Here is a 23032-nt window from a genome sequence, read left to right on the forward strand (position 1 = left end):
CTACTCAATTAATTAGCAAATAATTGATCCTAAATAAAATCGTTTAAACTTTTGTGAAACCTCCTAATTTGTATCACCTACCTTTTAATGAAATTTCTGAGTAAACGGAAATGAGTCAAAACCTACTTTTTTTTATTCTATTAACAAATAACCTATTTACCAAATTGGAAAAATAATTATTTTGATATCTATTTCCGTTAGATTTTTATTCAAGAAAAACCGAAGATTAGATTTGAAAATTCTGCAATCGTTTAAACTTTCGTGAATAGCTGTAGTTGCATAGATATATTGCGTGTATGTTATTTTAAATTTATTTTAGTTTTAAATTAAAAAAAAAAAAAAAAAAAGTAATCAAAACTTAACGATTGAAAATGCAAATAAACAAATCTAAGCAAGACCTTCTTCGTGAACGTGTGCATGGTTTTTACATGGATAATAAGAAACATGGTAAATATTACACTTGTCATTTTAAAGTAGACCAAAAGACCAAAAGCAACCATATACTGTATAATTAAATGCGCAGAAAATGGAATTGGAACCCATCAAGTTAAAGGAAGTGGTCAGGTCGCTAAAAAAATAACGAAAAAAAACAACATTGACCTAGCAACATTATGCAAAAACTGTAGTGGCGTATTTCAGGCAACATAATATCAATTTTGATGAAAAGGAGGATAACCCTTCCAACGTACCTGAATGTAGAGACTAAAAACCGAATGTAAAGACTTGAAAAAGTATACAAGAACAACTTTTAAGCAGAAATTATTGATCAACTTTGCAATAGAATAAAGTATTGTTTGAATAAGATCAGCTTTACTGCCATACACGGTGTTATGGGATCAGTAAAAGGTCAAATCAATTTGTAGAAATGAAGTTATAGAGAATGAATAAAAATATATCTTTTTAAAACTTGAAAAATTCTCAACTAAATTCTCAACTTAATTCTTTTTTAATTTGAAAAAAATCTTTTAAAATAAAGGAGTTATGCCCTTTTAAACGCAGTCTCATTTTTTTTTCATCACCCTTTAAGATTTGCTTTGATTAAAAAATCAAAAACATTTTGTGAAAATATAGAAAATCAGCTGAGCAAAAGTCAGTTGAGCAAAAATAGTTGGATTAAATAATCATAGAAAAAGTTGTCAATCCATAAATAAGAACACTGCTTAAACTTCTTGAAGACAAGTTGAATGTAGCAAATACTGTAACTACATAGAAGGAACCTTAAGAACTGTGCATCAAAACAAGAAAAAGAAATTAATGCTAAAGAGAAAGAAACAAATAGAAAAATTGAGTAGCAAGAACCATTTCAGAACTTTTATTTGAACTTTTTGATGCAGTTGCAAAAGTACTTAAAGCCCAGAACAGATACTGATGATTTACTTATCAAGTATTACAGAATTGCAGAGTTTTAAAAAAGAAAACAGCTGAAAATTATTCCTGCCTGTCATGCAACTTCTCTCTTTGAAGAGTTTTGAAATTGAAAGTGAATCTCTTTAGTTGTATAGTTAGAAGATATGGAAAACTCACAAACTTTAATCCCTAAAGAACAACCATTAAAAAAGAGAAGAAATTTTAAAAAAGCCATTTTGCATATGATGGATTTTTTAAAAAAATAAGCAAATAATACATCAAAATCTCAGAAAATCAAAATCAAATCAAACAAATCTTACTTTATGTGCATCTTGTTTTGAGTTACATTTTCCACAAAAATACTACAAAAAAACAAAACAAAATTAAAACCCAAAAACCATCAACAACAAAATAAGTAAAAAAGAATTTATTGAGAAAATGAAAGTCTTTAATTACATATTGAATATGGAGAATTTATAAAGACAAATTACTTAAATTTAAAAAATTGTAATTTATTACTATTATTATTATTATTATTATTATTATTATTATTATTATTATTATTATTATTATTATTATTATTATTATTATTATCATCATTATTATTATTATTATTATTATTATTATTATTATTATTATTATTATTATTATTATTATTATTATTATTATTATTATTATTATTATTATTATTATTATTATTATTATTATTAATATTAATATTAATACTAATATTATTATTATTATTATTATTATTATTATTATTATTATTATTATTATTATTATTATTATTATTATTATTATTATTATTATTATTATTATTATTATTATTATTATTATTATTATTATTATTATTATTATTATCATTATTATTATTATTATTGCCACCATTGATTACATATGCTTGCTATTTACATATACATAAACCTGATTATTGCCATCCAAAATCTCTGGCTTTACAAAGGCTCTTAGTGCTTCTTCCTAAATAATTATAAGAATTTCTTAAATAAAAAAAGTTAAAAAATAATGGAACTTATTCTTCTATGATACTTAAATGAGCTAACTTACATGTGATACATACAATTATTTTCATGTTTATAGAAGTTAGCATTTGTATAGCACACAAAGTTGACTACTATGATGTAAGCAAGAAAAGAAAAAGAGACTTTTGCAAACTCACTAAAGATTCATAAGATTTATCAGAACCAAAGGGCTTCATATCAACTGAAATATCCAGGTAATAGTCTTTGCGTATATTCTCGTGATTACACTATAAAAATATTTTCTTTTAAACAAAAATCTTGATGTCATAGTAAGCACCACATAGTTTAAAAGTAATGTTTAGCATTCTGTAAAACACAATCAAAGATAAGAATTTATTATGCACAACCTTTTGACATTTAACATAGTCTTCTAGTTCTCCTTGATAAAGTTCTTTGATCAGATCTTTCTAAAAAGGTAACTTTAAAAAACACAGTCGAATAAGTTAAAAGTAAAACCTAAATAGTAAACCAAACTCTTTATTTCTTATTTTTTTTCCTTATCAGACACAAATTAGTTTCAAATATGAAATTACATAAAGATGTAGATTTAGCTAGGTGGTGGGAAACAAGAACTAAACACAAACCAGTGACATCAAGACATTTCTCTGCTGAAATGATAGAAAATGTTTGGTTGAGCAAGGAAAATCCCAACCTGCTCAGTATCTTTTAGACTCTCTTCTAGAGCATCAAACATCACTCTACAAAGTTCTTGGACATCATGCTGCTGCCAAGCTATGACAAAAAAGTTACTAACAGGAATTGATATTGGTGAGATAATTGAGTTAAAAGGAATTACATACCAATACAACTTACAAAAAAGAAATAGAAAGAAAGGAAAATTTAGTTTAAAAGGTTAACTTAAAAACAATTGCATTTGTCAGATTGCAGTATTTCATTTTTGTATATTGTTTCAAAAACTTGACTTAAAAACCTTAAACAAAAAGCCATGAGGTATTTTTACTGACATGTTGGTCTTTTTGCAGAATTGTGAAGATAGAGGATTCTATCTTATATCTATATCTTCAATGATAAGATTCTTTTCTGAAATATCTAAGTACCTTCAAAGTAGGTTTTGGAAGCCTTTAGTATTAAAGTCAGCAGTGTAATTTTCCTGAAAAAGTTTACTACAATTAAAATTTTTTAAATTTGACAAATGTAAGAAAATATTGATGAGATAAACTACTTAGACATTTTATTTCACTAGTGGAACACAAGAATTAAATCGTGCTTTAATTCTTGCACATTTACAAACATTATTTCAAATATGATTATTACTTTTTAAACATCAACATTACATAAAATTTGATATTACTTTATGTATGTTATTCATTTTATTTCTATAACCGCTTATAAGATACTGATGGACTATGACTTATTATATCACAACAACAAATGTATTGTTTTTAAAATGCTTAAAGCTAATCTGGCACCGAAACTTTTGCAAGAATCTACAAAGACTATAAATGGTTACAAGACAAAGGACATTTAGACGAAATTATTGTCACAATTTTATATTGTTTAAATTTTGATGTTTTCAAACAGTTTGCCTGATACCTATTTACCATATACTGTAAACTTAATCTAGAGAACTTTATACTGAGGCATCACAAACCTCTGCCAGGTTTTACTCTTTACTACTGGTTTCTATAATCCAAATGAAATTTAATTAACTACTTTAGTAGTTAATATCAAGGCACTAGCTGCAATTTCGTAGTTTTGAAAATGACCTTAAATTTACTAGTAACAGCTGTTAAATTTGCAGGTTTGGCCTTGACCTTATAGCTTATGTTTTTGACTTTATTGTTACAAATATCAATTCTTTTTGTATCAATATTGTAAAACTAAATAAATAAAAATGAGTTTTTCGAAGTTTTTTTTTAAAGATATTAATCTTACAACTTTCAGGGTATTTCATATTGCTCATAGTATTATTTATTTATTATTTAAGATTTGAGAAGTTTACATACTACTACTAAAAACAAGGATTTTTTTTACAGTAGATTTTTTCCTATCTTAGTATAGCGAGAGAGATAAAGACAGACATCAAAAAAATCCATTTTATTAAAATATAAGTAACAATGATAATATTTAATATTTTACATTCAATATAAACCTTTGGAGGACATTTCTGTCTATCTTAAATTTAACTTTCTACTTTACTGTTATCCAAGAAGTTTATTATTAATCAGTTATTGATCATAATTTAAAGCTCCAACGATGTAAATATAACATTATAGTTTAAATAAGATAAATAAAATACCTTCGCCGCTGTCCCAACCAAAACTTTTGGTCAATTCAGTTGTCTCTACTGCTTTTTTATGACTAGTCTGTAAAAAAAGATGCCTTATTACTAAGATGTAATAAATTATATAATAATTATATAGCAAATATTATTGTCATTTTCATTTCCAAAAAATTGTAATGAATATTCTATAAATATAAATGACTTTTAGGAATTCCAGTGAGACTTACAAGAATGACACATAGTATGGAAAATGAAAACTGTTGTTAATGAAGAGGAGTATAATTTTGGCTGTCATAAAAATTTCTATCATAAAAATTCCTTACAAAAAAATTGAACTTCTATGATTACAAAGATATTTTTTATCACAGAATTTTATAATACAACTATCAGCTATCAGTAATGCAGTGATAAAATGGTTAACAATATTTTAGTTTGTCATTTTTGATTCTGCATCCTTTAGATAAGTTTTTAAACTACTGGTTATAGTATATAATAATACAAAAAACAAAGCAAAACAAATAAAAGAAAACAGTATAAGTAAAAAAAAACAAAACTAAAAAAAAAGTAATAGTTTCTTATGCTGTTAAATAACAGTGTAAATTCTCAAATAATAAAAACTTATACCAGTCGTTGCTTTATAAAAAACATTACTAAAACTAAAAAGTAAACAACCTCTAACAAAAGGAATAGCTTTTGCAATTGAAAGGGAATGCTTGAAGAAGTATCATCAACTAGACCATCATATTTACATCTATATAGAAAAAAAAAATGTTTATGCATGCTTGCAACCTTTACAACACAATCTTCATATTACATAAGCAATCTTTAATTAATACACAAACTATGTATTTCATCCTACAACTGCCTTGCAATTAGTTACTTTGTCTAAGTAGAAGTAAGGTTAAAAAAGTTTACTGATAGAGTGCATTGCGAAACTCTGGAGTCATAAATAGTGTTTGCAAAAGGCTATTCAAATAACATGTCATTGCTTGATTGACCAGGCCAACAAATCCTAAAAAAAAAAAATCCTAGCATATAAAGAATAACATTGCTAAATAATGGATTGGTTTGAATGAGAAATATTTGATCAACTTGGCTGCAATAAAATTTTAAGTTTATAGCTAATGAAATTTAAAAAAAAATTAGAAAAAAAACATTACCAGTATCAGATTTTAAAGGGTGAGAAGAGCTGAATAAAGATTCAAGATGACGATCATCACCTTTGGTTTTCCCATCCTATAATATTATTGTGGAAAAATTATCATTTTTTAATTTTAATAAAGTTAGATATTCGGTATTATAAATTAAATATTATGATACAAGTTTAGGTAACAAAAGTTTCCAGCTTGGTTTTATAATAGGTGCTTTTAAAGAGTTTTGAATGTGTGTGTAGGTAATGGAAGGAGGCACTCTAAAGTGCAGCTTTCAAACTAGTAGCATTTAACATGTAGATCTTGCAATCAAAACATCACTGCATATAAATGACACCTGCTTAGTTGCAGCCTCTATTTTTATTTTATTACTCAACTGTTAAGTTGAGTACATAAAATTGCTATGAAAAAAGTATACAAGCATTGATTTTTATCCTAGTAAAATAGTAAAAATCATCATATATGAACTCAAACTGTTTATGGCTTCTTAACTGACAACCATTTTTAACCTTTAGGTAAAGCAAATCAATTTTTAATGGTTTTATACCCAAGGTTACTTCATATGAAATTACTTTTAAAGAATTTACTACCTGTGCTAGCCTTCATGAATGCAGTTCATTAAATGATTATGAACAAAAAAGCATGTCATAGTGATGTCAAAATTTCTGAAAACAATAAACTTTATAACTGTTATTTTAGTTTTCTTGTTGTTCAAAGTGTGATGTACGTATTGTGTTAAACTCATATATTTATAAACTAGAGATACTTACTTTTTCTGCACCATCTAAATCATCGTTTTCTTTTGCTATTTTGACAGAAGTTATAGTATTTTTGGCTTTAATTAAGAATTTTTGTTTTGTTTCACTAGGATCTAGAAAATTACTTATGGCTTCTTTTAAATCTTCGTTGAGAAATGTCTCTCCATTTATTGTTAAATATGAAATTTGAAATGTTCCATTTAAAAAACTAACTTTTTCAGCTACCAACATGTAAAATTCAGAAATACTAATGTTTCCATTAATAGACATGGTAAATTTTGGTTTATTTTCAATTAAGTCATTACGTAAAATGCAGTTAAGTGTTTGCTGATTTTTGTTGGAATTCATGTCTACCATCTCTAACTCAACCATTCTTTAGATATCTAAATTTTAAAAAGTGTATTTTTATTATTACTTAGCATACTCTTTGATTTTTTTATACTTATATGCTAACTGATTGACAATCTTTATTGGTTACACAATTAAATATTTACTTTTTTAACCAAATTATATACAATACTATCTAATACTTATACATTTACTTATGCAGGAGGTAAGTAGCTACTATTAATATTAGGTGCAGGATAATTACATATCATAATAGCCTATTGCCTTAATGTTGAAGTGTGTACCTAGATGCCGCTACAGGCTCTGGATAATTTAGGTAAACAGCTTTAGAGCTATATATATATAGCTCTATATATATATATATATATATATATATATATATATATATATATATATATATATATATATATATATATATATATATATATATATATTACTGAGTTACATAAATTTTAGTTTTTTTCATCTAATACCTGAGTGAAGAAAATAGTAACACTTATATTTATTGCTTCGGAGCACAGGTCACTGACTTGTGTTAAGGAAGGTATGTTACATAATGGCTTGTAAACGTTCAATAAAGCTAATCGCTTAGGTTAGTCGTTTTGGTGTGGTTCAGGCTATCTATATAGACTAGAGTAATTTAGGGGGAATTACCCTTTATGAATTATCTCCTAATCAGGACCACCGCTTAATTTAAGGTTCGCATTTTTTAAATTAGGCAGTGGCCCATAAAAAGATGCAGCCCATACGGACTATCCCCTGGTAAAGTCTGTGACAAACAATAACATTCTATGTCATTTACCATCAGGGTTTTGCTCGGACACAAAAAAATTAGATAGGGGAAGTGGGGGCATAACCGCATATGGAAGCATAACTGTTTTTCAACATTTCCCTTTGAAAAATGTTACCTAATATGGCAAAAAGCATACCATGCGTCGGTAAATCAGTTTCCTTCATTTCGATTATGTCAAAAAGAACGCCTGTTGCGTTTCTGGTAAGTTGTACATAATAATGTCTATTTTGATAAAAATATTATATATATATATATATATATATATATATATATATATATATATATATATATATATATATATATATATATATATATATATATATATACATACATACATATTTTAGGGTGCGGTCGTGCCTCACTATAGGGGCACAACCATTTTTTTCACTAAGTCTAATTTTTGTGTTATAACATTTTCAAAAACCGTTTTATTTTTTTCTTAATTGCAGCAATTTAAAGCTTAATGATGTGTTTATCGAAATACACTGTTAAAAGAACGCATGCCGTTTTTATTTTCATACTCCATTAGTCTAAACGTTACGGGGGCTGTTATGCCCCCACTTCCCCTACGTTGAAATTCTAAAATATAAACTCAAGTCGTCATTAAAATTATTGAAATAAAAAGATGAGCGGATTAAAGATAATACTCCTTGCAAACATGGAAAGATTTTCACTAAATGATTTGAAAACAGTAATAATAAAATACTAAAATGGCTAACTCAGGTTTGACTCTCCAAACATTACAAACAAGTTGTTTAAGGAGAACGACGATCAATCAACAACAATTTTAAGGGGAAATTTTTGTAGATTAATGATTCAAAACTTTGTAGACTCGATTTAAACGAGTATTGACGATTGTTTTAAAAGATCTAGACCTTAGAAGCAAGTAATTGAAAGTAATTTTTCCATGAACGCTTTATAGAATGAAAATATATTTCATTTTATAGTGAGTCTGGGAAATTTGTTACAAAAACAATTTGTTATGGATGGAATATAAAAAACAATGTTTTCAGCTTTTATGCCAAAACTAAAATTTCTCTGAAAAATAACTTTTTAAAAAATGAGTGAACTTAGACACGAAATTAATATTGATAGAAAATTCAACATCTTGTCACTTGTTTAAATAAGGTTTTTAGATCGAACCCTTTGAATTAAAGGAAAGATTTATGTTTTTCAGATTTTAAATAAAATTGGATAGCTGAAAAACAAATTCTGAGCGGTTTTTTAATTCTATTGGTGTTAGGTGTTTTATAACTCCAACAAAGTGTTGGTTACAAATAAAAACTGTTTCGCTCATTATTAGTTTTGTTAGAAGCCACAGCAACTAAAGAATAATCATGGTTTAAATCTACATCAGTATTTGTTTGTCTGCTTCGTTAACTTTAAAATATATTACACAGAGTAAAAGCCTTACAGCCAAAGCGTTCGCTCTGCATCTCATTTAATTGGGAGTCGGAGAAAGGCAAGTTTCTCTGGCCCCAATCATAATGAACTTTTATCCCTTTTGGGTATTACTCTGCACTTCAATATAAGTACGCTTGACGGTTCGGATTTGAACCAATAATTTGTATATAGACATTAAAACACTTAGGTAAATCAGGAGTTTTTTCATAACACTGTTAATTATCGGAGATTCGTTGTAATAATTATATTAGAATAGGGAGTTTTGTCACGTGACATTTTATCGCGGAAAAAAATTTATAGAACGTTTTTGAAAAACTTCGTCCAAAAAACGCAACAAATGATTTTATGTAGGTGTCGAAGAATGAAAACCCACCCATGAAAATAAATAGTATATATGTATATATATTACTTTTATTAGAAAAGGTTGCACTACAATAATTTTTTTGGGGACGTCGTTTTGCTTTAGAATTGATAAAGTTATTTAACTTTAAATGTTTCAGTTTTGTTTATATACAAGTAAATTAAGCTAATTCTTTCGTCCCCACATAAAAATAGATTCTGCAACTATTTATTTATTATGTTAATCAGTTTTTTTTTGTTTTGTTTTTGGTAGTCTAATAGGGTGGGTTTTTTGTTTTCTAAGTGGAAATTTTATAAATTTCCCCCGTCTTTAGATATTTTATTGTTAACGCAACTTTTTACGCAAGAAAAAAAAAAGTTCCTTTTTTTCGGTGCCAAAAGTTTAAGAAACTTTAAGGAAATATTTCATAAAATGTATATGAATTGAAAATATTAAAAACGAATATCTTTGAAACTAAATAAGCTACAGAAGTGGTTGAAACCGTTTTAAAATAAAATATATTAAGGAATCCAATGCATTTTAAATAAAAAAGATTTACATTGGCTATAAAAATTGCCTAAGCTCCCTAATTAGAAACCAATTAAAAATTTATTGTGTATTACATTGTTTTAAAGTATACCAGGCGATGCTGTCATGTTCGTATTAAAGGCACTTATTTTTATTTCTTTTATTGTAGTGAACTGAAGAAGAGTCCAAAATTTAAGAAATAAAATTCCATAAAAAATTCTCTCGTTGCAGTGCAAAAATAACAGCTTGTACTCAAAAAAGAATTATAGTTTGCGAACAAAAAATTTTTTAATTCATCGAAATATTTTGCATTAAAAAAATCAGTTACTAAAAATCTAAAATAAAGTTCTCTGTTCTCATTAATTTACAAACTTTTTTTAATTTAATAAGTCTACGTAAAGTCCATATAAAATTGATAAAAGGCAATTTGTACAAAGTGTTATTTATCGGATATATCAAAGGTCATACAAACTCGAAGCACAGATGTTAACAAGAGACAAGTTCTATAATGAAAGAAATAAAAAATGACTTAAAAATCCATGAAAATTCAAAGACTTGTTAGATATTCTTCGAGAGCGATGAAAATCAAAGCCTATGGTAAACCTCTCTCATGGTAAACCCTGTCGAAGTATATTAAGTAGCAGAAGAATCGCAAGTGACCACATCAAGGATTAAAGACTCGAATTTACAATATTATTTACAATCTTATTATAAATCAAATCTGAACAGCGATGAATAAAAGCTTAAGTTTAATTGAAATTTGAAATTAACATGATAAATGGAGATATGGCAAGTTTGACGAAGAGAAAAAAGAATGCGGACAGTTAACATCTACCCAAAAAATAAAGCTTACGGAAAAATTGCGTGACACAACTTATGAACGATCCCTTAGTTAACTTTTACTTTTATTTTTTTTTCAGACAATGATTCCTCAACTCTCAGTGGCCTGAGATCCAAAAACAAACAAAAATGTAGTTGGCATTAATTTACCGACCATTTTAATCATCTGCTGCTCATTTTAGTTTCATTTAATATCATTTAATGTACATCTGATGACCATTTTTATATCCAACTAATGACTCAAATTTTGTACTTCGTCCATGCTACACAAAACCTGTCGAACAGGATCCAGTAAATTTTGGTGCATGCGCTTAGCAATAAGAGGGGATCTTTCGCTCATTTCGGTTGATGCCAAGAGACGACCAACTGTTTGCTCTTCATTTTTAGCCCATTTGTGCACCATTTGAGTCATCGATGAAGCGTAATCCTATAGAAAAAGGCGATCTTCGGAATCACACGAAAAAATTTATCTTATTTTGCATTAACTACTTTCGCAATCATATCGCCTGTAAATGAATTTTTGTAAATTAGACAATCGCATTTCATTTCTAGAAAATGAGAGTACCTGTGATTTGTTTATTCGAATAAAGAACGGCATTAAATACTTCTTATCAAACCTTCTCCATCCTCGAATAATGCTTATTGGAGATTTTTTTAAGCGAGTTTTGTAGCTTACTCTTTGAGTTGATGCTTCTAGTGGACTTACAATCTTACCTAATTTCGATGATTTGCTAAAACTAGCTTCGCTTTGTTTCTGTTGAACCTTCAACAGCTAAAAACATAAAACAAACTCAAACAACTAAAATATTATTTACAATTAAAATCAATAAACAATAAACAAAAATGTTCACTTTAACCAACGGTAGAGTAGTCAGACCAAGAACCATGTTGGTAACGAAAACGATAGCAAGAGTTGTAGTCTCCAGCAGCTTTTTTGCACGAAAATTGCGCAAAGGTAAATGCAAACTCTGAGCGTATGCAACTGCGCCCCGCAGACCTAGATGTTTAAAGGAATATAACATCACTGTACACCGTATAAAGGTTCTGTGAAAAAATTTGAACAAACAACCGTTAAAATGAGTTATTTAACACGCGTAAAAAAGGGATTAGTGTTGACAATAGTAATTATCTAAGATATATCAGCCATTCGGCTAAAATTAGATTTTTAAAAATCACGAAAAAATATACATTTACCAAAATCGAACTTCTTTAAAATTAGTTTATCTTGGTAATAAGCCTATATTGATTAGTTAATTATGTTTATTAGTATTTTCGTCATTTCTAATGACAATAATTAGGTGTAGAACTTTGAAAAAACGAATATGAACATGTCAGTTTATTTCATTAACTTTCAATATTTTTCAGTCAAAATTTGAGGTTAAGCCACTTACCACTAAACCAAATTAATACTAAAATTTTGAGCGAAATCCTGTTTTCTTTTGATCGACAATGAATAAAAAAAAGAGATAGTGGGAAGACCACAACAGCTCTTGAGATAATACATGCAAACTAAAATTGTAAATATAAGCAAACTTTGATGCTATTACACAATAGCACAGAAAGTAAATGGGTAATTAAGCAACGCTGTGTTAACTGTCATATGGTATTATCATCTCTAAACTGGTAACTATCATTATCAATACTTAAAATAAAATCTATACCAAAGACCACGATATAAACTTTATGTCAAAGACCATATCCATATCATTTAAGACAGCCATTCCCAAGAACAAAAATACAATTGTTTCTAAAAGAAATGTGCATACAGATACAAATAAGCATAACATATAAACATACATATTGCGTACCATAAATAATTATTGAAGGCCTACTTTGAGCCATACACAATAATATGGATGTGTTCTTAGATTTGTACATTTAAAGTAAACATACATAACACACTTATACTGAACAAGATCTATCCTAAACTTATAATCAAACCTGCTATAAGTGCAGCAATACGAAATATGTGTTGAATAGCAATTTGACTTATGGGTGACAGGCTGAAATGTGTATAATGTGACATAGTGATACCACACAACAAAATCGCCATTATACCTATTTGCATAAATAAAAAAGAATTTGTCAAATAAAACCTCATTAGTTTGTTTTTAAACAAATATTTTATTTGTTTATCTTTTATTTAAATGTATTGGTATTAGGTACAGGGTGTTTCATAAGTTGTGTACATGCTTTTAAAATAACTCCTAATTATCATGTTTATTAAAAATCTATACATATATGTAAAGTTTAGTTATCAATTTATATATACAAATATAGCATGGCTTCACAATTTTCAATCAAGGAGAGAATTCAAATTGTTTTTTATTTGCCAAATATGAAAATTTTCAAGAGGTTAGAAGGCAATTCATTCTACCACTTTGCCACTTCATAAGATGATTAGAAATTTGGTTGACAAGTTTAAGAATATAGGTAGTGTTAACGATTGAGAAAGATCCAGCTGCTTTTGTTCTATTGTTAGACAGGAAGCTTTTCAAAATGTTAGAGAAATGGTTGAAGAAACCAGCAACTTGTCAATTTGAAAGAGAACTTTCAAAATAGGGATGAACAATAGCAGCTATTATAATGCTATTCATGAATTAGGCTTTTGACCATTTGACCAAAAACAGTAAAAGAACTAAGTGAAGATGATTTCGACAAAAAAATGAATTTTAAAAAGATCAAAAGTTTCCTCAACAATCAATAGGCAGATGAGGCCCAGTTAAGTAAACTGCTTATTCTCTTGACCTTTCTCCTCTAAATTTCTTCCTTTGGGGCTACTTGAAAAATATTGTACACAAGGACAGACCCTCTAAAATTGGTGAACTTTATAAGGTAATTAAAGAAGCATGTGTAGAGATAGAAATGTGTAGAAGAGCTTGGGAAAATGAAGTGACTTGTTTGAAACGCTGCCAAGTGCTAGATGGTAAACAAGTTGAATAGTCACATATACTATTTTTTTATTTTGATAAGTATACTATCAAATAAAATTTTAAAAAACATTCTTTCTATATTATTTGTTTAAATATTTTTAATAAAAAAACATGTAAAAAATTTATGAAACACCATGTATATATAGAAACTTGGTAGGTTAACATTACCAGATAAATTAATTCCCTCACAAAATCCATATGGCATAAAAGCAAATATGATCACAGTTACACATTCCAATGAAGGATGATTAGTCATTCTGACAAATTTGACCAACTGTAATAGAAATGAATTGCTATAAAAAAATTTGATATTCAATCAAAAATTGATATAAATCGACATTATGGTAGAAAATTTAGTAAATCTTCAGACTCACCAAAGCACTAGCAAGTCCAAACATAACACCAATAATAGCTGATAAAAAGAACATTATGCAAAATTTCCCAATAGAATAAGCAGCTAAGTTTCTGAAATTGAAATCTTCAGAACTCATTTGTTTTGAAGCACTCATTATTGTACTGCAGAAAAATCAACAAAATATTTGAACTGTAATAACAATTTTTACTTTCTACTTTTACTATTATGTATTTACATTAAAATATATAAGTGATATAAATCTATAATGAGAGAAAACAGTAAAATATGCATAAAAATAAAGGTTGATATGCAAAGAAATTCTTTAATTAAAAAAAATATAACATCTTAAAATGGATACAGTAACTCAAAAGGAATTTTCATAACATACAGAGTTAAAATAATAGACACAGCATCATTGAGGACACTTTCACCAAACACTATTGCATATAAATCTTGGTCAGCATTTATTGCACTAAACAATGCTAAAGTTGAAACAGGATCAGTGGCAGAAATCAAAGAACCAAATGCAAATCTAAAACATAATTAATACATAACCATGACCACTGTTAGTTCAAGATAATACAAAAGATTCCATAAAAGATATAATCATATACTTAATAAACCAAAGATCCAAATCAACTTACGCTTCCACAATATTTAACTTATGAACCCAACCAATCTAAAAATTAAAAAAAAGACAAAAATTTTTTAACTCTAAAAACACATAACATTAAGAACAACATTTATCAATTAAAAAAACAGAAGTTATTACAAAGGAAACTACATACATGACCAAGTCCATACATTGAAAATCCAATAATTAATGCAGACACTATTGTACCAAGGACTGCATATGTCAGCACAGCACCAATGTTACTGAAAAAATCACCCTAAAAAAAAATTATTCTATTAAGGAAAGTTTATAAAAAGGTTTGAGATAATAAAAATATCTGCTTCAAATAAAAAAACAAGATTTATAGCTTTTATAATAACTGAACTTAAAAGTATTTAGGGGTTTTTTATTCCATTTTAAAATGAAATATGAAAGCTAACATAAAACGAAACGTTAAAATAGGTGCTTTAGGAACATGCTGTATTTGCCAATAATAGGGTAAAACATTTTAGGTGTGAGTGATGCAAACATACAAACAACAAATCTTTATACCACCTGAGCATGTCATACTATCTGAGAGAACTCATTTAAACATGAAATCCATTTTCAAATAATGATGGTATTATGACCAACTAAAGAACACCATAAATGAAGCTGTTAAAAGAAAAAAAGAAAACGGGAAAGCGTAATAGTATTGAAAATTAACTGATCGAAAAAATGATTAATATCGAAAAATAACTGACCGAAACCCATTTTAATGATTAAGATCAAAAATTTGGTTTTTGAGATTAACATCGAAAAGTTTTTATATCAAAATTCACAAATGTGGAACAATATCGAAAACAAAAAAAACAGAATAAGATTGAAAACTTGTTTTAATGACTAGCATCGAAAATGTGATTTTCTGAATAATGTCGAAAACAATAAAAACAAAATAAGATTGAAAACTCATTTTAATGATTAACATTGAAAATATGATTTGCTGATCACACTTTTCTTTTTTTTTTTATAAAAACCTAGTACTAGGAGGAAATCTTAAGAAACTTCTAATACTAAGTTACTTTTCAATAAGAAACTTATTTAAGAGTTCGATGAATATTTCCTAACTTTTCACCTAAATATCGCATCAACTTTACACGAAGTTAGCATATCTACAATGGAGTCCCTTTTCTATTCCTTTTTTCACAATTTCAATATTATTCCGGTAAGTCACTTTTCGATATTATTCTCTTTTGAGCTATTTCGAGATTATTTTGCTGTTCGGATTTTTGAAACTATTCCATTTTTAACAACTTTGATGTATTCTCTTTTTCGATTTCCGATACAACTCCTTTTTTTACAATTTCGATGTTATTCTTATTTTCGATGTTATTCCTTTTCAAGATTAATCAGTTTGATTGTTTTCGATACTGTTACTGCTAGCCAAGAAAACCATTCTTAAAACAAAGAAAAGCCTACTTGCTAATGGAAATTCTCAATAGTTCTAGTGTTGAAACAGCAGAAGAGACTGTTTTATTTACTTATCTTCAAAGAAAGTATTTTTAAGAACAGTCATGACTGCAATCAAGTTGTTCTATATCTGAATGGAGAGTTGTAGAGTTCAGATTTTTTAATTTCTGAAATTATGTTCAATGGTTTTACAAATATTAGACACCTCTTGTATTCTGTGCCACAACAAGGATACAATTTAACAGCAGCTTCTATTAAATCTAAAACTTTACTTTCCTTTTCATGTATTTTTTAGCTGCTGCAATAAAAGATTTTGCAAAACTCTGATAAAAGGTTCTTGTTATGGAAAGTTATGATTTATGTATAGCAAGAGGGGTACTAATTTACAAACCCTTTATTAAAGACTGTTGTGTATAAAATGATATTTCTATCAATAAAATATAGCTTTATACCCATTTTACCAACAAGCCTAGTTTTAAGAATGGTTATGTTGTAATTTTGTAGTCAACTAGCAATTTATTTTGCTAATAATTATGACATTAAAAAATATCTCTCAAAACATTATACCATATTCTATGTCAATTTTGTCTCTTTTTTTTCTTCAATGTACTAAATAACAAAGTCATTCTTTGAATGAGTACTAGTTTCTACAAAAAATAACACTACATCAGATGCTTTAGGATCTTTTTCTGAAATGGATTATTTATGATACTTATTGAGTCAATAACTCATGAATATTCTAGTAGACAACTATAAAGAATCATGTAAAATTTTTAAATTTAGAAACTGAATGTTTGTGCATAAGCTATTTTTCATCTTTTATGTGTGGATGCATGAAACAAAATACTTGCAAAAAAAAAAAGTAATTTCAAGATTTAAACAGAACTATGCTCAAAACATTAAAGTTATTCATTTGTCATTTGAAGATTTTTTTTAAGACCTGGTAACTATTTGAAAATATCTATATATTTTTAAGCTGTAAAAGCAATTTTTAGAAACTTAGGGTCCAAACATTAAATGCAAAATTTTTCAAACTTAGGACCTGCTGAATAGGTTATAATGAATTCTTTAACTTTGTTAATAGGTAAGCTAATTACAATTATCCTTGATTTAATTTTTAATCAGACCTATTCAACAGGAATAAAAAAAAAGTAGACATTTTGGCACAACTATCTGTTTTAAGTGGGGAGTGTTTAAAGTAATTAAAATATTTGAAATACTGATTATAAAATGAGCCCTATTATTTAATAATCTTTTAATACTAAAAGCCTTACCTTTTGCAGTGTGTAACCAGATTCAAATATGATAGGTGGCAAAAGTATAAGAAAGAAAACCTCTGGATGGAATGATGCTAGGTCCTTTTAAAACAAAATTGTAATAGAAGAGTAATACTGTTGTTGTTTTACTTGCTATTGTTTAACTTTCTTATAGCTTATTTTTTTATGTTATTTAAATTTAATCAAATACAATTTTGAAACCTTTTTAGATTCGTTTATTAATTTCTGTTATTAATAGTAATCTCATGAAAATAGAATATAATAATGATGCAAGGAATACATAAAATTTTTTACCTTCCATTTGGTTACATTTGTACCCAACTTCGGAGCGATATAATTAATTATGAGAGCAATAAAGATTCCTTTAAAATCATAAAAATTGAATAAAAAAACTTGAAGTAAAGTTTATATGAACTTGATGGAGGCTTAAAAAAATCAAAAAAATCTAAAATGAAAAACTCACGCACCAAGAATCATGACAGCAAGTGCCTCTGGCATAAAATGAATTTTTTTGTTCATTAGAAGTGCAATAATAATTATCCCAACCACTAAAATAAATTTAAAGTAGTATAATGAACAGTGGAAAAAATCAAAAAAAAAAAAAAAAAAAAAAAACTAAATCACTTATTTAATATTATTACCTTCTTTTGCTGATCCTTCATCTTATTGATACAAAAGTAATTTAAACTTGAAAACTTGAAACTGAAGTTTCAAGAAACTTTTGTTTATAATATTCATATTATACTTTTTTAAATTTATAGGTCATTCAAATAGCGCACGAGAAATATCTAAAAATGGCCATGGTTGTTAAGGATATTTATTTTACGGTTTTAATTTTATTTAGGACGCCCTAAAATATGAGATTTACGAAATCCCGTGGAAGAGAAAACAAGTTTCTCTTTAAACGGGACACAATGCGAACTAAATTATTTTAATTAAAATTAAAACTGGAATTTAAAGAAAACAATTATCCTAAAGTTGCTTAAAGATAGAAAAAAACTTACATAAAACAACAAGTGCAAGAAAAAAGTCCATAGTTAGTTCTTTAATTGCAATGGCAACCGCATCATTTGGTAGAAGAGGTGAAGATTTTGATTCGGTATCGTTGATATCGTATAAACTCATTTCTATGCTATTCTATATATTTTTTTCTACGATGAAGTTAAGCTAAACTCTTTGCTAAATATCCTATGTTTTTTAATTGTCATATCAACTTTCTGTGTTAAAAAAAAAACAAAAAGTTATTGACACAGTCAGCGTAACCAGGACACAGCCACGTGAGCATTCTGTTTGAAAGAAAATGTTGCGCACGTTTATGGTTAGTGAAGAGTGTCATTTGACAGCGTCATTCGCGAATTCTTAAATAAGCTGGCCAAAACTGTTTGACTGACTTTTAGATTGAGTGTTAAAATTTGCTGACAAGGTTTAAAAAGTGTTATGATTCAGAGACAAAATTTAGATCTTTGTATGCTGCAATATGAACAGTATCCTCCTAGTACCAGTTTTTTCGAAGTATCTAGATTTTTGAGAATTTTAGATGCTCTCAACACTCATTTTCACTTTTATTTCGCATCTCGGATATAGCTCCTAACCTTATTACAAATGGTGGATTAAATTTGTAAACAAAAAAAGCGGCTTCACTTTTCGTCAAATAAAATCCCGCAAGTTAGACATCTAGTATATATAATATATCATTGTTTTTTGTTCTTTGTATTTCTTAACGCTTGTAAAAACCAGGTAAATATTTTCAGCGGTTTGAATTAATAGTTTTAAAACTATCATTAAAAAGTTTTAAAATGGAGTTAACACATTATAAGCGGGTAGCGAAATAGACTAAAGGGTAATTCCATGTCAAAACAACAAGTCGAGATAACCCACCATCTCAGAAATACTTGATTTTTGGCACAAATGTATTTAATACCGTCGTTAGGAATAATCAAAAATAATTTGGAGCCAATTTCATTATTTTGAGAGTTATGGGTCTTTGAAGTTTGAGATTTTTTACATTTTTTTTATTCTCCGCGCTCTTAGCAACGTCTATAGCAACACTTAAATGTTAAAGTATGCACAGTTACATTAACTATATGTTTACAAAATTTAATAGGCATAGAAACTTTTGAAGAAAGAAGTCAAAAATCATTACTTAAAGTTATTAGATCTTATATTTGAATAAAAACTTTAAGATGAAAACCGGGTTTTTATCAATAATTTTTCAGTAAACATGTATAGTTTAAGATTAATTGCAGAAAAGGTATTGATCTATTCATTTTAAATCTTTACAATAATAGTTTATATATAAATACCTGTAAGAGTCAAAAATTATTTCACTGTTTTTTAATGCACATATCTATTTTATTATTGTTTTATTTTTGCAATTTTATTTTTGCATTTTTATTTACCGTTTTGGTTATAATCTCCATAGAGAGATTATAACTAAAACAAATTCTCACAAAAAAATTATAATTTCTCACATAAGTATTATTATATATAATACTCAAATGTTAGAACCATTTGCTCCATTTAATTAGTTAGACAAGAAACCAGAAATTCATTTTTATTTTGAAAATAAATAAGTGTAACAGCTATGATTACACTTATTTATTTTAAAATAAAGTTTTGATTATAATACTCATGTTAGAAATTATTATTTATTTAATGTTGGTTTTAGAAAAATAAAATATTGAAATTAAATATTTTGATAATGGCTGGAACATCACAATGCTCTCTTGGATTGATTTTAAAATCAAATTGTCACAAGTTAACATATACAAACCACATTGGAATAATATTTTTTAAAGATTTAGCTCCAGATGAGCAAAATTTAGTTGCGCTGAGGTCTGGTGTTTCTCCTGATTTGATTATTGACTTATGTTTTCATCATCAAAAGTTCTATCTTGAGAAGTTCCCTGTGTTTCAGAATAAATGCTGTGATCCACTGTTAGTTCACAAAAGACCGTGCAAAGGTTAGTAAAGCTTGTCATAAAGTTTTTTATAAATGTTACTTTGTCATAATTTTAAGGTCTTTATGTTTGTTAATACTAGGCATATTTTATTTTATGAAGTTATATTTTTTAATTTAGCATCTCTCAGAGTAGTCACGTTAAGAACCATAGCTTTAAACAACAGGTTCAATATTGTACCTGGTCAAAAAATTTGTACAAATTGCTTAGTCAAATTAAAAGCTTCCACTGAAATTAATACTGATAACATTGATATTTCTGATGATTACACAAATGAAAGTATAAATAAAGAAAATGTATTTCACGTTCAACAAGAAGCTGATATAAATAAAAATAGACAAGAACTTTCGGATTGTCTCAGTATAATTGGCGTGTCACCAGTCAAGCTTCATGGACAGCCATTTGCGAATCGTATGAGTATTGGGAAAAAAAAAATTAAAACTATTACAACAGTTTTCAAAGAAAAGTTATCAAGTTCTTTAAAAATTCCATTGACAGAAGTTGAAGTTTTTGATAATGAATATATTCTTGATTTAAAAAAAAAAGTTGTTCAGTTCGAAAATATGTTAGTTTTGATAAAAGATAAACTTGAAAAATGCTGTTCATTTAGGGACAAAATTCAAATATTGACTTTGTGCCCATAAGAATGGTCAATTGAAGCAGCTAGTGAGTATTTTGGTGTTTCAAAGTATCTAATAATAAAATCTAGATCTTTAGCAAAGAAGGAAGGAATTCTTGCAGTTCCACAAACTAAGCGAGGTAAAATGCTCCCTGATCAAATAAATACTTTAGTAAAAAATTTTTATGAAGATGATGAAAACTCTCGCCAGATGCCTGGTCAAAAGGATTTTGTAAGTGTTAGTTGGAAACTCCATATGCAAAAGCGACTACTTTTATCAAGCTTAAAAGAGTTATTTGTTTCATTTAAAGTTCGATATCCACATGTAAAGTTAGGTTTTTCCAAGTTTTGTGTTTTAAGACCTAAATGGTGTGTTTTGCCAAACTCATCAGGAACCCATTCTGTGTGCATTTGTATCTACCATCAAAACATGAAGTTAATTCTCCTACCCGTTAAAATTGATTACCATGAACTATATAAATTTATTGTTTGTGATATGCAAAACAAAGAATGCATGTTACATCGATGTACACAATGTCCAAAAAATACATCTAAATTAGAAGAAAAGCTATTCGAACTAATAGGACAGTTTGAGGAAGAAGATACTATCGAATTTAACCAATGGGTTACTACTGATAGATCAGATTTAGTTATACAGCTTGTAAGCATACCAGATTTTGTAAATATGGTGATGGAAAAACTAGTCAAGCTAACAGCACATTCATATATTTCTAAATGCCAATCTAAATATTTAAAAAATCTTAAAGAAGAACTGCCATCAAATAGTGCAATAGTTCTAGGAGATTTTGCAGAAAACTATAGTTTTGTTGTGCAGGATGAAGTACAAGGTTTTCATTGGAATAATCTTCAGTGCACACTTCATCCAGTAGTTGTGTACTATAAAGAAAATCAAGTGTTGCAATCCACTTCATATTGCATTATATCAGATGATAACAATCATGATGTACCAATGGTTTACGAGATACAAAAATCAATTATCAATAATCTAAAGCAAAAGATACCCAGCATTGTAAATGTGATCTACTTTTCTGATGGCTGTTCATCTCAATATAAAAACTGCAAAAATATTTTTAATCTATGTCAGCATAAATCAGACTTTGGAATAGATGCAAAATGGGTTTTCTTTGCAACCAGCCATGGAAAGCAACCTTGTGATGGTATAGGAGGAACAGTTAAACGGCTTGTAGCTAATGCTAGTTTGCAGAGAGTTTCTACAAATCAAATATTAAACTCACGTGATATGTTTACATATTGCACTAACAACATCAAAGGTATAAACTTTATTTATATTTCAAGTGAAAGTTTGATAGAAACAAGATTATTACAATCTGAACGATTTAAAAATGTAAAAACAATACCAGGAACAAGAGACTTTCATGAATTTATTCCTGTATGTCAAAATGAAGTTAAGATGAAATACTGCAGTGATGACACTATCCCTATCTTGACTTACAAGTTTAAAAATTGTGAGATGCAAAGTGATGTGCAAAGTTGATGTGGGATTTAAATTTATGCACCAACATGGCCCTTGAATCTTAAAAAACATTTGCTTGCTTCCTTTTATCAATTATTTCTTAGAATTGACAGTTTGCATATGTCTATGATATGTATATGACAATATTTTTTCATTTGTTAACAAATATTACCTAATTTTGTTTTATTTTACAGTCCAAAGAAAAACAAAGGAATATGTGAAGAAGTTCACTGATTTGAATATAAATTTGTCAATTCATAAAAACATGGAATTCAAAGAATTAATGTGTTTTGATATTTAAAATTGAGTTTATTTACGGACATGAATACTATTCATAGACATGTATGTCATGAATATTGCATTTTTATACCTAAGTGAAAATACCTCTTATTTTTGACTAGCTCTGAGTGAAAATGCCTGTTTTTAATATTTAAGTATTTTTAATTGAGTTTATTACATATGCATATTGTAGTTTTACACATAAGTAAGAACTCTTACTTTCTGGTTGTGCCTAAACATAAATACCTATCAATTTTC

General features: G+C 27.6%; 3 protein-coding genes across 23 annotated transcripts in view; 1 reads left to right on the forward strand and 2 right to left on the reverse strand.

The window, feature by feature from the left end:
- Positions 1-7596, reverse strand: part of LOC145181896 (ubiquitin carboxyl-terminal hydrolase 47-like) — a 32271-nt gene extending 24675 nt beyond the window's left edge. For 3 of the 15 annotated variants that reach the window (XM_090080687.1, XM_090080686.1, XM_090080683.1), the window contains exons 1-12: positions 7363-7526; positions 6554-6924; positions 5793-5868; positions 5548-5644; positions 5305-5383; positions 4648-4714; positions 3040-3119; positions 2735-2794; positions 2525-2614; positions 2272-2325; positions 1668-1709; positions 1439-1536 (exon numbers count right to left, since the gene is read on the reverse strand). In XM_090080687.1, coding sequence (XP_089936813.1) covers positions 1439-1536; positions 1668-1709; positions 2272-2325; positions 2525-2614; positions 2735-2794; positions 3040-3119; positions 4648-4714; positions 5305-5383; positions 5548-5644; positions 5793-5868; positions 6554-6913 — 1103 coding nt within the window. In that variant the 5' untranslated portion in view covers positions 6914-6924; positions 7363-7526. The other 12 variants (XM_090080685.1, XM_090080688.1, XM_090080689.1 and 9 more) reach the window with 8 other exon arrangements.
- Positions 7597-10857: 3261 nt separating this feature from the next.
- Positions 10858-18987, reverse strand: LOC145193134 (sodium/hydrogen exchanger 8-like). 7 transcript variants are annotated; one of them, XR_016449510.1, is made up of 15 exons: positions 18426-18663; positions 17889-17969; positions 17716-17783; positions 17419-17502; positions 14871-14972; positions 14727-14761; positions 14471-14614; positions 14102-14243; positions 13896-14020; positions 12736-12852; positions 12456-12541; positions 12186-12303; positions 11646-11791; positions 11360-11566; positions 10858-11221 (listed from the first exon to the last, which is right to left on the reverse strand). XR_016449510.1 is itself a non-coding variant. In XM_090077403.1 (15 exons), the coding sequence occupies exons 1-15, from the start codon at positions 18544-18546 to the stop codon at positions 11027-11029; spliced, it is 1752 nt and encodes a 583-aa protein (XP_089933529.1). In that variant the 5' UTR covers positions 18547-18987; the 3' UTR covers positions 10858-11026. The 7 variants fall into 7 exon arrangements, 3 of the variants coding, with proteins under 3 accessions (XP_089933529.1, XP_089933530.1, XP_089933531.1); XR_016449511.1 differs by lacking the exon at positions 18426-18663 and adding an exon at positions 18063-18253; XM_090077403.1 differs by having other exon boundaries at positions 13896-14001; positions 18426-18987.
- A 1020-nt stretch (positions 18988-20007) lies between these two features.
- LOC149892242 (uncharacterized) lies at positions 20008-22666 on the forward strand. Its single transcript, XM_090077406.1, has 2 exons — positions 20008-20384; positions 20502-22666. The coding sequence occupies exon 2, from the start codon at positions 21146-21148 to the stop codon at positions 22514-22516; it is 1371 nt and encodes a 456-aa protein (XP_089933532.1). The 5' UTR covers positions 20008-20384; positions 20502-21145; the 3' UTR covers positions 22517-22666.
- Positions 22667-23032: the final 366 nt, after the last annotated feature.

Source organism: Hydra viridissima, unplaced genomic scaffold, assembly GCF_058129835.1.
Source record: "Hydra viridissima isolate aposymbiotic clone 2 unplaced genomic scaffold, HvirCarnegie_v1 scaffold_2, whole genome shotgun sequence".
NCBI lineage: Eukaryota > Metazoa > Cnidaria > Hydrozoa > Anthoathecata > Hydridae > Hydra > Hydra viridissima.